At 37.4% G+C, this 13,399-nt stretch overlaps 1 protein-coding gene across 1 annotated transcript; it reads right to left on the bottom strand.

Moving 5' to 3' along the window:
• Nucleotides 1–7,405: 7,405 nt before the first annotated feature.
• Nucleotides 7,406–13,069, bottom strand: LOC112589499 (elongation of very long chain fatty acids protein AAEL008004-like). The gene is made up of 5 exons (XM_025303022.1): nt 13,016–13,069; nt 9,081–9,271; nt 8,682–8,762; nt 8,218–8,401; nt 7,406–7,960 (listed from the first exon to the last, which is right to left on the bottom strand). The coding sequence occupies exons 2-5, from the start codon at nt 9,201–9,203 to the stop codon at nt 7,617–7,619; spliced, it is 732 nt and encodes a 243-aa protein (XP_025158807.1). The 5' UTR covers nt 9,204–9,271; nt 13,016–13,069; the 3' UTR covers nt 7,406–7,616.
• Nucleotides 13,070–13,399: the final 330 nt, after the last annotated feature.

Raw genomic sequence — 13,399 nt, 5'->3', positions numbered from 1 at the left:
GGCCGAAGAGGCGAATCAGTGACGGCTCCTCGGCCGGCGCCGCCGCTCGCTGCGGCGATTACCAGGGCGGCGCTCCCACTCGGCGGCCTCCTTCCGTGACATGAGTACAAAAGAAGTGATATATTAGAACAGTAGCACCAACTGAGAAACCTAACATATACAGGGGCGGAGGTTATAAGTTTACAACCCGTAATGTGAAGGTAGATTGGATTGAGACAAACATTAAAGTCCCATACCGTTTTGCGAGATTCGCAATAATTATCGAGTTATTATTGACAGAAATCTAAGGAATGGGAGCGCGCCGACATAGATGATTGGAGAAGCGTTGCAGCTACTCAGGCCATAGCGCGGCCCACTCGACCTAGCAACTGTTGACGGTGTGCGGCGAGATGTAGGTCCGGCGAGATAAAACAACAAATAGCAGCACATTGCCTTTCCCCTCGCTATACACCGGCAACAGTTACAGGGTTAACTGGACCGCACTGCGGCCTAAGTAGCTGCAATTTTTCTCCAATCATTTATGCCGGCGCGCTCCCAGTTCTCAGACTTCTGTCATTAATAACTTGATAATTATTGTGAATCTCACAAAATGGTATGGGACTTTCATGTTTGTCTTAACCCAATCTACCTTCACATTTCGGGTTGTAAACTTATAATCCCCCACCCTGTATATATGATTATTGTATACTTAATATTTTTAGAATTTTCAAATTCAAATTATTTCCTTTTTTTAAGATATATATTATGTACATAACATAAATTTTTACAAGTAAAACGTATCAAATTATTTTTCTTTTAAAATATATATGTATATAAGCTTTTACAAGTAAAAATTATATCGCGTTATAAAAATTTAACACGTTTATGAATAGTGTCCAATATTAAAAAAATATCTTTTTAAAGGTTATTATTATTCTAGAAAAAAAACCTAGTAAAAAAATGTCCATAACATAAATTTTTACAAGTAAAATTTATCATTATTTATTAGAACACTGAGTTATATGGTTATTTTACTCGTTATTATAACAAATTAATTATTATAACAATGCAATAAAAAATATTTAATACAAAAAATCTTGGCACGGCTGCACCAAAAACTATATCGAAGATGTATGTAAATATTAGGTGTAGTATTGTATAAAAAGTATAAAAAGAATCCATTATTTTTGCATGAAATTGAAGGCTTTAATTACCATAGTTAGAACGATCCGATTTAGGTCAAATATGCGCCGTTTTGTTCGATAACTTATTGCCATTTTGAAGGTAATTTCATTATGCCTCTCTCATAGAAGCCCTCGTCCCTATTGGCAAAAAATTGAGACAGTCGATTTTCACAAGCCTCTCTTGAAGCGAATTTTTCACCAGCAAAATTGTTCGCCATGGACAGGAACAGATGGTAATCACTTGGTGCCAGGTCCGGACTATAAGGTGGATGCATAAGAACCTCCCAACCAAGCTCCCGGAGCTTCTGGCGAGTCACTATCGATGTGTGTGGCCTGGCGTTGTCCTGATGGAACACAATTCCTCTCCTATTGGCCAAAGCTGGCCGCTTCTGGGCGATTGCTTCCTTCAGATGGTCCAATTATTGACAGTACAGTTCCGAGTTAAGAGTTTTGCCGTAGGGGAGCAGCTCATAGTAGATAATTCCCTGCCAATCCCACCAAACACACAGCAAAACCTTCCTGGCCGTCAATCCTGGCTTGGCCACCGTTTCCGCCGGCTCACCGCGATTCGACCACGACCGTTTTCGCTTGACGTTGTCGTAAGTGATCCACTTTTCATCACCAGTGACGAACCGCTTCAGAAATGGGTCGATTGTTGCGATTCAGCAGCGATTCGCAGATGGAAATTCGGTCCATGAGGTTTTTTTGCGTTAACTCGTGTGGCACCCATACATCGAGCTTCTTTTTGTATTCAGCCTTATTCAAATGGTTCCAAACGGTTTTTTGTACAATCTTTAGTTCTTGGGCAATCGAAACAGTGCTTACATGACGGTCGGACTCGACAATGTCCATGATTTTATCGATATTTTCGACAATTGACCTTCCAGTGCGTGGTGCATCTTTGACATCGAAATTACCGGAACGGAATCGACGAAACCAAAATTGCGCATGGCTGTTACAGTATCAGGACTATTCACATTTTCAGCCGCCTGGCTTGCGTTTTCGCCTTTATCGAAGAAAAACTGTAAAATATAGCGTATTTTCTCTTTGCTAGTGTCCATCTTTGACGCGCGCTCAAACAAAACTGTCAACTAATCACAAAACTGTCACAAAAGTTTTTTTAGTACGAAATCTCATCTTTCTAACGCCATCTAGTGGAACCCGATCGGACTTATACAACGCGAGATACAGATAACTAAAGCCATCTATTGGAAAAATAATGGATTTCTTTTTACTACTACACCTGATAAAAGTCAAATTAGATATCATTAACACTTCGTCAATTATAATAAGAATAACATCTTTGAATAAAAGAATATTAAAATATGTAGAATATATACACATTCGATATGTATATTCTATAGTGAAGGTTTATAATTTATTATAATACTATAGAATTATTATAATACTATAGAAACTTAAATAAAACATTACACCGTATATGTATACAGAGAATTTACAAGTACATTTTATTATAATAGAAATGCTGTCATATATATATTAGGTGTACAAATGAATAATCCAATTTTTTCAGCCACATTCAAGGTTTATTTTAAAAGAAAATAAATTAAATTGTTCAATCAAAGTATTCGCCGTTGCTTTCTATAACTTTAAGCTTTTTGTATTTTTCAGGCAGCTGATGAATTCCATCTCGGAAAAATGTTACGTCTTTGGACACGATAAAGTCGTCAAGCCATTTTCGGATCTCATCCACTGATTGGAAGTGTATATCGGACAAGACATGTTGCATCGACCGGAATAAGTGATAATCGGATGGAGCAATGCCTGGTGAATACGCCGGGTGTTGTAAGACGTCCCAGCCAAGACTCATTATGGTGTTTTTTGTATTGGAAGCAATGTGTGGCCTAGCATTGTGCAATGCAACAATTTCACTGGATGTTCTCCTTTGCCTCTTTTTTGTATACGGGCGTTTTCGTTCCAATTCTTGACTCAAGCAGATTAATTGACGTTGGTAGTAGTCCGCAGTAACTGTTTCACCCGGTTCCAACAACTCATAATAAAGCACGCCCTTGATATCCCACCAAATGCAGAGAAGAACCTTCTTTCCGAAGCGATTGGGTTTTGCGACCGATTTTGATGATTCGCCGGGATTTACCCATGACTTTCTGCGTTTCGGATTGTCATAGAATATCCATTTCTTATCGCCCGTAACGATTTTCCACAAGAAAGACATTCGACGCTGCTTATTGAGAAGAGAAAGACACGCTGCCTCTCGTTGATTTTTGTTAGTTTCAGTGAGTTCATGCGGAACCCATTTTCCTTCTTTCTGAATCTTTCCCATCTCATGTAGGCCTTTGGAAATCGTTTGCTACGTTACTCCCAACTGTTCTGCAAGCTTTTGTTGTGTTTGTGCCGAATTCTCAGCGAGCAGTTGTTCCAAATCATCATTAGAGCACTTCGGAGGGCCTCCAGGGCGTTGTTTGTCGATTAGACTGAAATTACCGCTTTTAAACCGCTTAAACCAAAATGCGCACGCATCGTATGATGCTACACCTTCGCCGAGAAAGGAACAAATAGATTCGCACGCTCTTGCAGCATTTTTTCCTTGTTGGAATTCGTAAAGAATGCAGTGTCGGATATACACCTTATCTGTTGCCATTTTCGACTGTATTGAACTGAATACTTTTGAAGGTTATATTGGGCCTTTCGCCAAACCATATGTTTTTTTTAATAGCTATATGTCAACATTGCATAATCACAAAAGAGCGGGAAAATCTATTCAATATAAAATTGATTTCATAACTGCTTAAAACAATTTGGATTATTTATTTGTACACCTAATATTAAACAAGTTTTAGTTCGATATAGTTTTTGGTGCAGCCGCGCCAAGATATTTTGTATTAAATATTTTTTATTGCATTATTATTGTTATAATAATTAATTTATTATAATAACTAGTAAAATAACCATATAACTCAGTGTTCTAATAAATAATAATAAATTTTACTTGTAAAAGCTTATATATATATATATATCTTAAAAGAAAAATAATTTGGTACTTGTTTTTACTTGTAAAGTTTTACTTGTAAAAACTTATGTTATGTACATAATATCTTAAAAAGAGGAAATAGTTTAAATTTGAGATTACTAAAAATATTAAGTATATAATAATCGTATACGGGGTTTGTCAAAAGTGTGAAAACCCTTAAATAATTTTTGTAAAAATGAAAATATCAAAGAACGGTAAAACACGTATTTTGATTTTTCAAAAAAGCTACCCTATGACATGTCGACCGATTATTCCCCACCTCCTGGTACGCGGAGGTAAAAGGGGGTTGAACATTTTTAATTGGACTAAGGGTCGAGCAGGGGCTCATTTGAAAGGTCTTTTTATAACAAATACACCCTTAAAATTTTAAGTTGCTACGACCCCCCCATTAAAATTGGCAGCCGTTCAAATTTCGAAATTTCATGCACTTAATGTTATCCAGGATCAACCGGCTACTTAAAATCAGTTGTTCTCACTGCTACTTAAAATCAGTTGTTCTCAGGCTACTTAAAATCAGTTGTTCTCATGGCTACTTAAAATCAGTTGTTCTCACTGCTACTTAAAATCAGTTGTTCTCACAGCTACTTAAAATCAGTTGTTTTCACGGCTACTTAAAATCAGTTCTCACAGATCTTAGGCAGATTAAAAATTAAACGTTTTAAAAATGGCTAGCGAATTGTCGGAACGTGCAAAAATCACTATCCTCATGATGCGTGGATGGGGTGATAACAAACGGTCGTACGCTGCTGTCGGTCAATTATTTGATGAGACGTATCCGAATCGTCGAATTAATAAGTCCACTGTCCTAAAAACAATGGAACGTTTCAGAGAAACTGGTAGCGCAAACAATCGCCCTAATCAGAGAAACCTGCCGTTAACGAAAAAAAACAACTAGATGTTCTGCAAATATCTATTGAAAGTCCCAATTCTACTATTAACAGAGCCGCTCAAACTCATAATATTGCTCCCAAGTCTGTTTGGAGAATTTTAAAGAAAAACAAGTTCCATCCATACAAATTACAATATGTCCAAGAATTGCAAGACGGAGATGTGGAGCTTCGTATAGATTTCTGTGAAAGAATGATGGCACCATGTTCGGCCCATGTTCCCTTATCAAATTGGTTTTACATACGAGGCAACTTTCACGTTAACGGGAGAAGTTATTGGGTGTACAAATTAGTTCGGTCCGTTTTCAAAAGATGGCTCCGGCTGTTATGAATGGTTTATAGTGACTGCCGATTTTGGCGGTTTCAGAGAGGTTAGACATCTACCAATAATATTCAGTTTATATCGCTTTGAGTTTCATATAAAACCTTGCTTCTTACAGTGTTGAAAATGTCGAATTTTGTGTTAACCAAGCAGCATTTGCGGGAGGTTTTAATTTTCTGCTTTAATTGGAAGAAAAGTGCAGCTGAAGCCCATCGAATGCTTGTTAAAGTTTATGGTGACGCTGCTCCAAATGATAAATCATGTAGGGAATGGTTTCGACGTTTCAAGGATGGAGATTTCAGCGTCGAAGACAAGCCTCACTCTGGACAGTCAAAAAATTCGAGGACAAAGCATTAGAGGCATTACTCGAAGAAGATCAGAGTCAAACGCAAGAGGAGCTTGCAGAATCATTGAAAGTGACTCAACAAACCGTTTTCGTACGATTGGGACATGGGAATTATTCAAAAACAAGGAAATTGCGTGCCTTATGAACTGAAACCGAGAGACGTTGAAAGGCGTTCTTCATGACAACGCTCGGCCTCATGTCGTAAAAAGCCAAAAGTCGTAAAAAAATATTTGGAAACGCTCAAATGGGATGTTTTACCGCACCCGCCGTATTCTCCGGACATTACTCCTTCTGATTACTAGTTGTTCCGAAGGATGCAGCACGATTTGGCAGGTCACCGGTTCACTTCTTTCGCCGATATCGAAAATTAGCTCCAAACTTGGAAGGCCTCAAAAGACGAGTCATTTTTCCAAGATGGATTTCGAAAATTGCCTGAGAAATGGGAGAAAGTAGTAGCCAGCGATGATAAATACTTTAATTTATCTGTTCACTCTGTTCATTTATTTTGTTTTGAAATAAATACATCTTTTAACACAAAAAACGGACCGAACTAATTTGTACTCCCAATATATAACCATTTTAATTTGTTTATACATAAAATTAAATTAAATTAAAAAGAAATACTTATGATTTTGTTTACCTCCACTCTTGTCGTGACGTAGTGACCTCATGCACCGTTTGTGAAGCATTACTATGCATCCACTTACTATGCAACAGTCCACGTTGGTCTGAATGGTTAGACCGTCGCGTAGTAACCCCGGGTTCGAGTCTGGTTTCGTCCTGACGTACATTTTCTTTTGACGTATGCGTGACGTCATCACATACACGTTGTGAGAAGCTTTCGCTATGCGTCCCGCTAACAATTGTCTATTAACGTGATCCAGATAGTCGAACCGTTGCATAATAGGAACCCCGAGAGTCCGGGTTCGAGTCTCGCATCGTCTCCTGATATACATTTTCTCTTGACGTATGCGTGAAGTCATGACCACCATCTTGCCCATAGAAGCAATAAAAAAGATTTTGCGGAAAGAGTTATCGATAAAAAAATTTCATCAATTAACATCCAATTTTACTTAAAGATTTTGCAATTTGAGTTAGAGACCGTATTGCTTTACTACTAGTGACCTTCCTTCTTTCTTCATATTGATACGAAGCGCAAAAAAGTAGAGTTTCATTCGGCCAGAAACATTATGGGAATTGTTTTGTGAAATGCCCATGACATATGTCACATCGATTATTTTTGAAAAAAAAACTGTCACTGTTACACATCATGTTTCATTATCAGAATATCAGAACAGATATACTAATATACTAATTCTATATAATAATATACTAAATATACTAATTCATATACAATTTACACACTAATACTAATTCACACATATGCAATCATCATGACCAAATTGCTATATTATTTAAAAACTTGCTTTGAATGAAATGACTTGTCTTCCCTCCACTATTCATTTGATCTAGCCTATGCGGCTTTTTTATTAGAACACAAAGAAATGGCTAGATGAGAAAAATTCGCAATCAACAGAGAAGCAATTGCAACAGTAAATGAATATTTTGCAGGGCTTGACCTAATCTATTTCGCTGTCGGAATGAGAGGACTAGAAGAGAGATCGACAAAATGTATCGAGATAAAAGAAAACTATAGTGAAAAAAAATCCATTTTGTCCAAAACCGTAAGTCCTTTATTGTTAGATTCGTGATTAATCAAACAGCCGATGTACATTGTATATTGTGAGCGAAACTGTTGTGAAATGCGATAACTTCATTGCGAGTTCATAAGTAATAAAGGACTAACATTTAACAATTTGATACCGATACATTAAAAATAAAAATATAATAACAGAGACAAATTGAGCGGATAATACGCCACGCGAAATTATCGCTCTTTCAATTTGCCACTTGAGATTTTCGCGGGGACGCCGTCCATCTCCATTTTCGTCGTCGCTACTGTACTTGTCGGCTTCTTCTTACTGTACGCGTAGTAGTAAAAGTCCGCAAATAATACAAGCATGAAAACTTGTTGCGGCAGCATCACCAGTGCTGGCCATCGCGGATAACCGCAATCCATCCACAGTAATTGAGAAGTGTGATACGCCAATATAAAGAATTGCAGCATTTGTAGCTGAGTGATATGCTTCTTCCATGATTTCGTGTCTATTTTCATAGATGACAACAAATAGTGCGTGTACATAATCGAATGAACGAGTGTGTTGATTACTTCTGAAAGAACATATTAGCGATCGTTCAAAAAACATAATGAGATGCAAATTCCCACGGCTGCATGTTATAAAATGGTTGTTAATCACAATAATAAATTATACGAGAATGTTGGATTAGTGTCGCCGTGAAATACTTCATATACAAGTAAATTTATAAAAGATGAAGGGCATTTGCCAAAAAAATTTGTTTCTCCGGCATATTACGTAATACAGATCTTAATATTCCGCGAGTACATTTATCATTGCAATTATACGTACGTAGAAATGTACCGTGACCACCGGGATAATATTTAATGGCAATCCAAACCATTATTACCATGCCACAGTGGTGATATACGTGAAGGAAGTTGACTTGACTTTGTTTCTTTCTAAGTACAAAGAAGAATGTCTCCAGCAGATCTGCGATCTTGAGCATGAAGTAATACCACACCAATCTGGCAATCTGGTAAGTGGTTAAAATGTGTATTGTTTTGTCATTCAGTAACCTTTCTTCTTTTTTTAATATGAAGCGCAGAAAAATAAAGATTTCTCATGGCTATGATATAACTATATAATATACTAAATATCGTCTTATTTACAAAATGCAAGTACAAATTTCGCAGAATTAGCATCGGTGAAAGAAGATCAGAAGAGAAAGAGAGTAAGGCAAAGTGTGAGAGACGGGGTGTAACACATCCTGCTAATTTCTGTACATATGTAATTAATTAATTTCTTACAATTACCTGTATTGCATTTGGTGTATACGAGTAATCGACAGGTTCGCATTTAAAATTGTATCCCCTTAACCAAGCTGTATTTAATAGCTGTGTAAATATAAAATGTCTGTAAATCTTTTTAGACTTTTATAGACCAGTGTCATTTTGCTCGCCCCATTTATATAATAAAATGATCAATTTAGAATAATTCAGGTACAATGTTAAATATTACATTTAGAAGCATTCTTTCGTTTAAACGTATCAAAAAGTTTACGAAATTAACAACATGGCCGAAGTTATGACTTTTTACATGTTAGCGTTTGGTATTTTCTGTAACATCGAATAATTTGATGACAGAATGTCCTCTTTTCATCTTTACTTTAGTGAGAAATCGAAAGTTTAAGAGTACTTAAATTTACAACTTACCATATAAAATAAGTACATGTTAAATATAATTTGTAAGACATTATATATCTGTAATATTCTGTTCAACTTGTACGGTACCCTTTTTTCCATAAACTTCGGCAGAAGAACATATATGCTATACATATAGAATATAATCAAAAGTGGGAGCCGCCATAGTGTGTCAACCAGAAAGAAATCTTTCGTACGTGGATCTTGAAACAGAAAAAAATTACTAATAAAAAAATCAATAAAAAATAGCAATATGATTACAAGTATGTCTTACAATTATGCGTATATACATATAGTCTGTTTGATAAAATTTTGTCCACTTAAACTTTTACATGGAAACTGCTACACGCGAAATTCCAAAGAGTTAATAGTGGGATAATTTTATTAAGATGTTTGGAATAGAAAGCTTCAATTGTTGTCCGACCTTCGTGAAAAAAAGACATATATTTCGTGATGCGTGCATACGCATCGCGTTTTGATGATTTGTTTTTTTGTATACATCCTGAAAGACCAAAAATGTCGTGCTTTGCTATTATTAAGTATATGAAAAAGTTTAAAATATTTGTAAGTGAGGGGGCCAACCGCTACTTATTGAGGTGAAAAAAAGTCGATGATTTCCCGGAACGTAATTCTATGCAGATAACGACGGACAGTAGATGCACTGATTGTACGAATATTTGTAGACAATATCATAGTGACGTGAATTGAAGCCGTATCGAAGAAAAAAGGGCTAAATCATATGTCATGTGACACAATAAGATGTATATGTGCTCATAATGAAAAATATCGAAGCAAAGTGAAGAAACTTCCGCTGTCTGAAAAACACGTCGAGAAAAGAATTGCTTGGGTGTACCGAGATCTTGTTCAGCTTGATATACTTTTTTGTATATATTAGGTGTACAACTTTGCTTCAGCCGTTTTTTTCCGAAATTCGAGGTTTTATTGTAAAAAACTGGTTATACATTTATGACTCAAAGTATTGTCCATCGCTGACCACTACTTTCTCCCATCTTTCGACCAGCGTACGAATCCCGCGTTGAAAAAACTGGTCATCTTTTGAAGCGATCCACGAATCCATGCAATTTCTTACTTCTTCATAAAACCGGAAATGCTGGTCAATCAGGCCGTGGGCCATTGATCGAAACAAGTGATAGTCAGAGGGAGCAACGTCTGGAGAAAACGGCGGGTGGGGTAGGACTTCCCATTTCAACGTTTTCAAGTATGACTTGACCATTCTCGCAACATGGGGTCGAGCATTGTCATGCTACTGTTACGTCCTGCTGACTCAGCGGACCCTAGACTTCTTTTATAAATAAGGGAAATCGAATTTATGATTACTTATCATATGGCCGAATGCGCTCAGGCATGATACCACACGACGATATCTCTGGAATTTTCGATACCCCGAAATACTAACAATCTTTGAATCAACTCCTATCCTGTTTTCCACGCGCTTAATCATTGATAATAGTACCACGACATCGTTCTTAAAATATCGATATTGTACTTCTTTAAGATAGCTGCCACGTTTTTTTTATTTACAAAAGACTTTCGAAATCCTCTTATTGCCACATGCAATTTTTCTCCTATAAAAATAATCTTCTGGAACATTTCCCCCAAAACCCCACTCTCTCAAACCGAGCTGACTTTTTGAGAAAAGTCAAAAGCTCACTCACTTCTCGCCGATCCAGCACCCAGGACAGACGCTTCTCTCCAGCACCCCTTCAGGGTTTCTTAACAATCAAGCCAACTTGTGGCTTAGACCGACCAGTATTCTTCACTTGTTAATTATTCGGTGCAACGATCTTGTGCCTTCTTGGGCCATGAGAGCATCCTGCCGAAACCAGCTGCCTGTCCTTGGCGCAGAACTTGAGGCATCTATCCTCACAGAGACGCAGCAACCACACCTTTCATTGTCTACTAAGATCAGAGAAGTCCAGCAGTAAGTTACTTATATTTTCTTTTACCTGAGTGACCTCTTTCGTTTCATTTTTTTATCTTTTCTTCTCTCTCTTTTCTTTCCTTTCGTTTTACTTCCGTTTTCTATCCTCCTTGGCATTCCTCCTTAATTGTTAAATCAGACGTCAGTGGCCCAATCCTTTCGATCACAGTCGGACATAACGAACACGGAATATTGTTCTGAGTAATCGAGAATCATTGTTCTGAGCGCGATTGTTAACCACATATGTATACGGACACATTATAAAATCTTACAAATTTTATTTCATTGTGAACTTCCGTCTAACACTAATAAAACAAGTTGTTGTAATTGTAACCAATCAGTTTTTCCAAATAATTATTCTCAACCAAAATTCTCCCTTCCCTCAACTGTCGCTCACGGTCCTATCCCAGGTAAAAGGATTCAGTTCCTTGACCTAAATAAAGGACCACCGACGTACGTCTGCGCCAGATAAAGGGACCATCCGATCCTTGATCTGTTCCACAGATTTGCGAGTACGTCGGAGCTTGCGAAAGCAAGCGTCAAGTTGCGTTCCTCCTGCAGGACGTAACACTACAAAATCACTTTATCGTGTCTCTCGTTGTATTGTGGCCGTTTGTCTTTCAATGCTCGGCTCAAACGCATTAATTACGTTCGATAACGATCGCCTGTGATTGTTTCAGTCGGTTTTAACAGCTCATAATACACTACGCCGAGCACTGGTCCCACCAAATGCAGAGCATGACTTTGGAGCCGTGAATATTCGATTTGGCCGTCGACGTGGAAGCATGGCCGGGATGTGCCATGATTTCTGCGCTTGGGATTATCGTAATGAATCCATTTTTCGTCCCCAGTCATAATGCGATGCAGAAAATCCCTTCCGTCTTTGCCTTTCAAGCAACTGTTCACAAGCAACAAACGTCGTCAACATCTCTCGCTTTCAACTCGTACGGCACCCAATTTCCTTGCTTCTGAATCATTCCCATGTCTTTGAGGCGTTTTGAAATTGCTTTCTTGAGTCACTCTCCAATGATCATGCCAATTCTTCTTGACATTGACACGAGCTTCATTAAGTAATGCCTCCAATTCTGCATCTTCGAAAACCTTCTCTCTTCCACCACTATGCCGGTCTTCGACGTGAAAATCACCGTTCTTGAAGCGTTGAAACCACTCACGACACGTTCTATTCACTAATAGCGGCCTCACCATAAGTATTTAAGAGCATTCGATGAGCCTCAGCCGCAGATTTCTTCATACTGAAGCAAAAAAAATTAAAACCTCCCGCAAATGACGAGAATTTGCCTCGTTAAACTGACATTTTCAAACGAGAATAACTTTATTAAATGCAGACACAAATCGACTAATGTTTCTATGGGGTTATGTTGACAGATGGCTAAGTATTATTGCACGACGTCTATGATCTATTTATTTCGAACACTACTTACCGCTAAAGCCAATTTTTATAGGAAAACGGCGGAAGCAAAGTTTGCAAAGTACACCTAATACGTAATTTACTCGTACACGAGTATTATGTCATCAGTATTATGTGATCAGAGGTATATTCTGATTTCATTGAATTAAAATGCGTATCGGCTGTGGTGCATATGGCAAAGCAAATATGACGCGTTTATCAATATCTTGCATGAAAAAATAACAAGCTATTGTAAATATAGTCTGTTTTTAATTTTAAAGGCTGCGAATTTTTCTTGCTTATAGAATGTTTTTTTTTTAATTTAGACGTGATAGATAGCAGACGACTCGTTACTTTATAATGATGCGTCACGTCTGTCCGCTGTGAACAATGCAGTGGATCATGAATGAAGAGGAGAAAACTCTTTATTGTACGTGTAAGTTGTACTCGAACTGCTAATTACTGTCAAGCGGTTACGTTGCCTTACTGTTATGATTCTTTGTTACATGAAAAGTCCATTTCAATATAAGTTTCTCAACAAATGAAATCGCGACAGCCAAAGAACCGTAAAAATGGATATAATGGGTAAACTCTAACCTGCTAAATGGTCGTTCAGGAATAAGTATCCTTTGATCACTTCGTTTAGAAGCGCAGCCATTGATGAAAATCGAATAATGTTTTATAATTTTCTTATTATAATCTTCAGTACACTTAATTGGATCTCTTTTCTCTATCTTTTTTATTTCTTCCTGGTCCAAATATCTGTACCTCTAATCTTTTTCCCAAAAACAGTTATCTTAAAATACAATGTTCGTTGTTGGAGAAGTATTGGTTCTTCTTCTTTGCTGATACTCTTCGACACGACGAGCTACTTCGCAATTTTCAAACAACTGTCGGACAGGTTGCTTCTCATCAAATTTCTCTCTTGACTTCATTGTATTACAATGAGGAAAACGTTACATATGTACATTGACACGTGCA

This window comes from Harpegnathos saltator, unplaced genomic scaffold, assembly GCF_003227715.2.
Source record: "Harpegnathos saltator strain DR-91 unplaced genomic scaffold, Hsal_v8.6 scaffold527, whole genome shotgun sequence".
Lineage (NCBI taxonomy): Eukaryota > Metazoa > Arthropoda > Insecta > Hymenoptera > Formicidae > Harpegnathos > Harpegnathos saltator.
This window is presented reverse-complemented; position numbering and strand designations above follow the sequence as displayed.

What these genes read in the sequence shown, in the direction of transcription:
- LOC112589499 (XM_025303022.1), bottom strand. Translation starts at nt 9,203, where the DNA reads ATGTATAGCATATATGTTCTTCTGCCGAAGTTTATGGAAAAAAGGGTA. An exon ending in ACATGTACTTATTTTATATG is followed by an intron (nt 8,763 to 9,080) that starts GTAAGTTGTAAA and finishes ATATTTACACAG; the next exon opens with CTATTAAATACAGCTTGGTT. An exon ending in TGGTCACGGTACATTTCTAC is followed by an intron (nt 7,961 to 8,217) that starts GTACGTATAATT and finishes ATGTTCTTTCAG; the next exon opens with AAGTAATCAACACACTCGTT.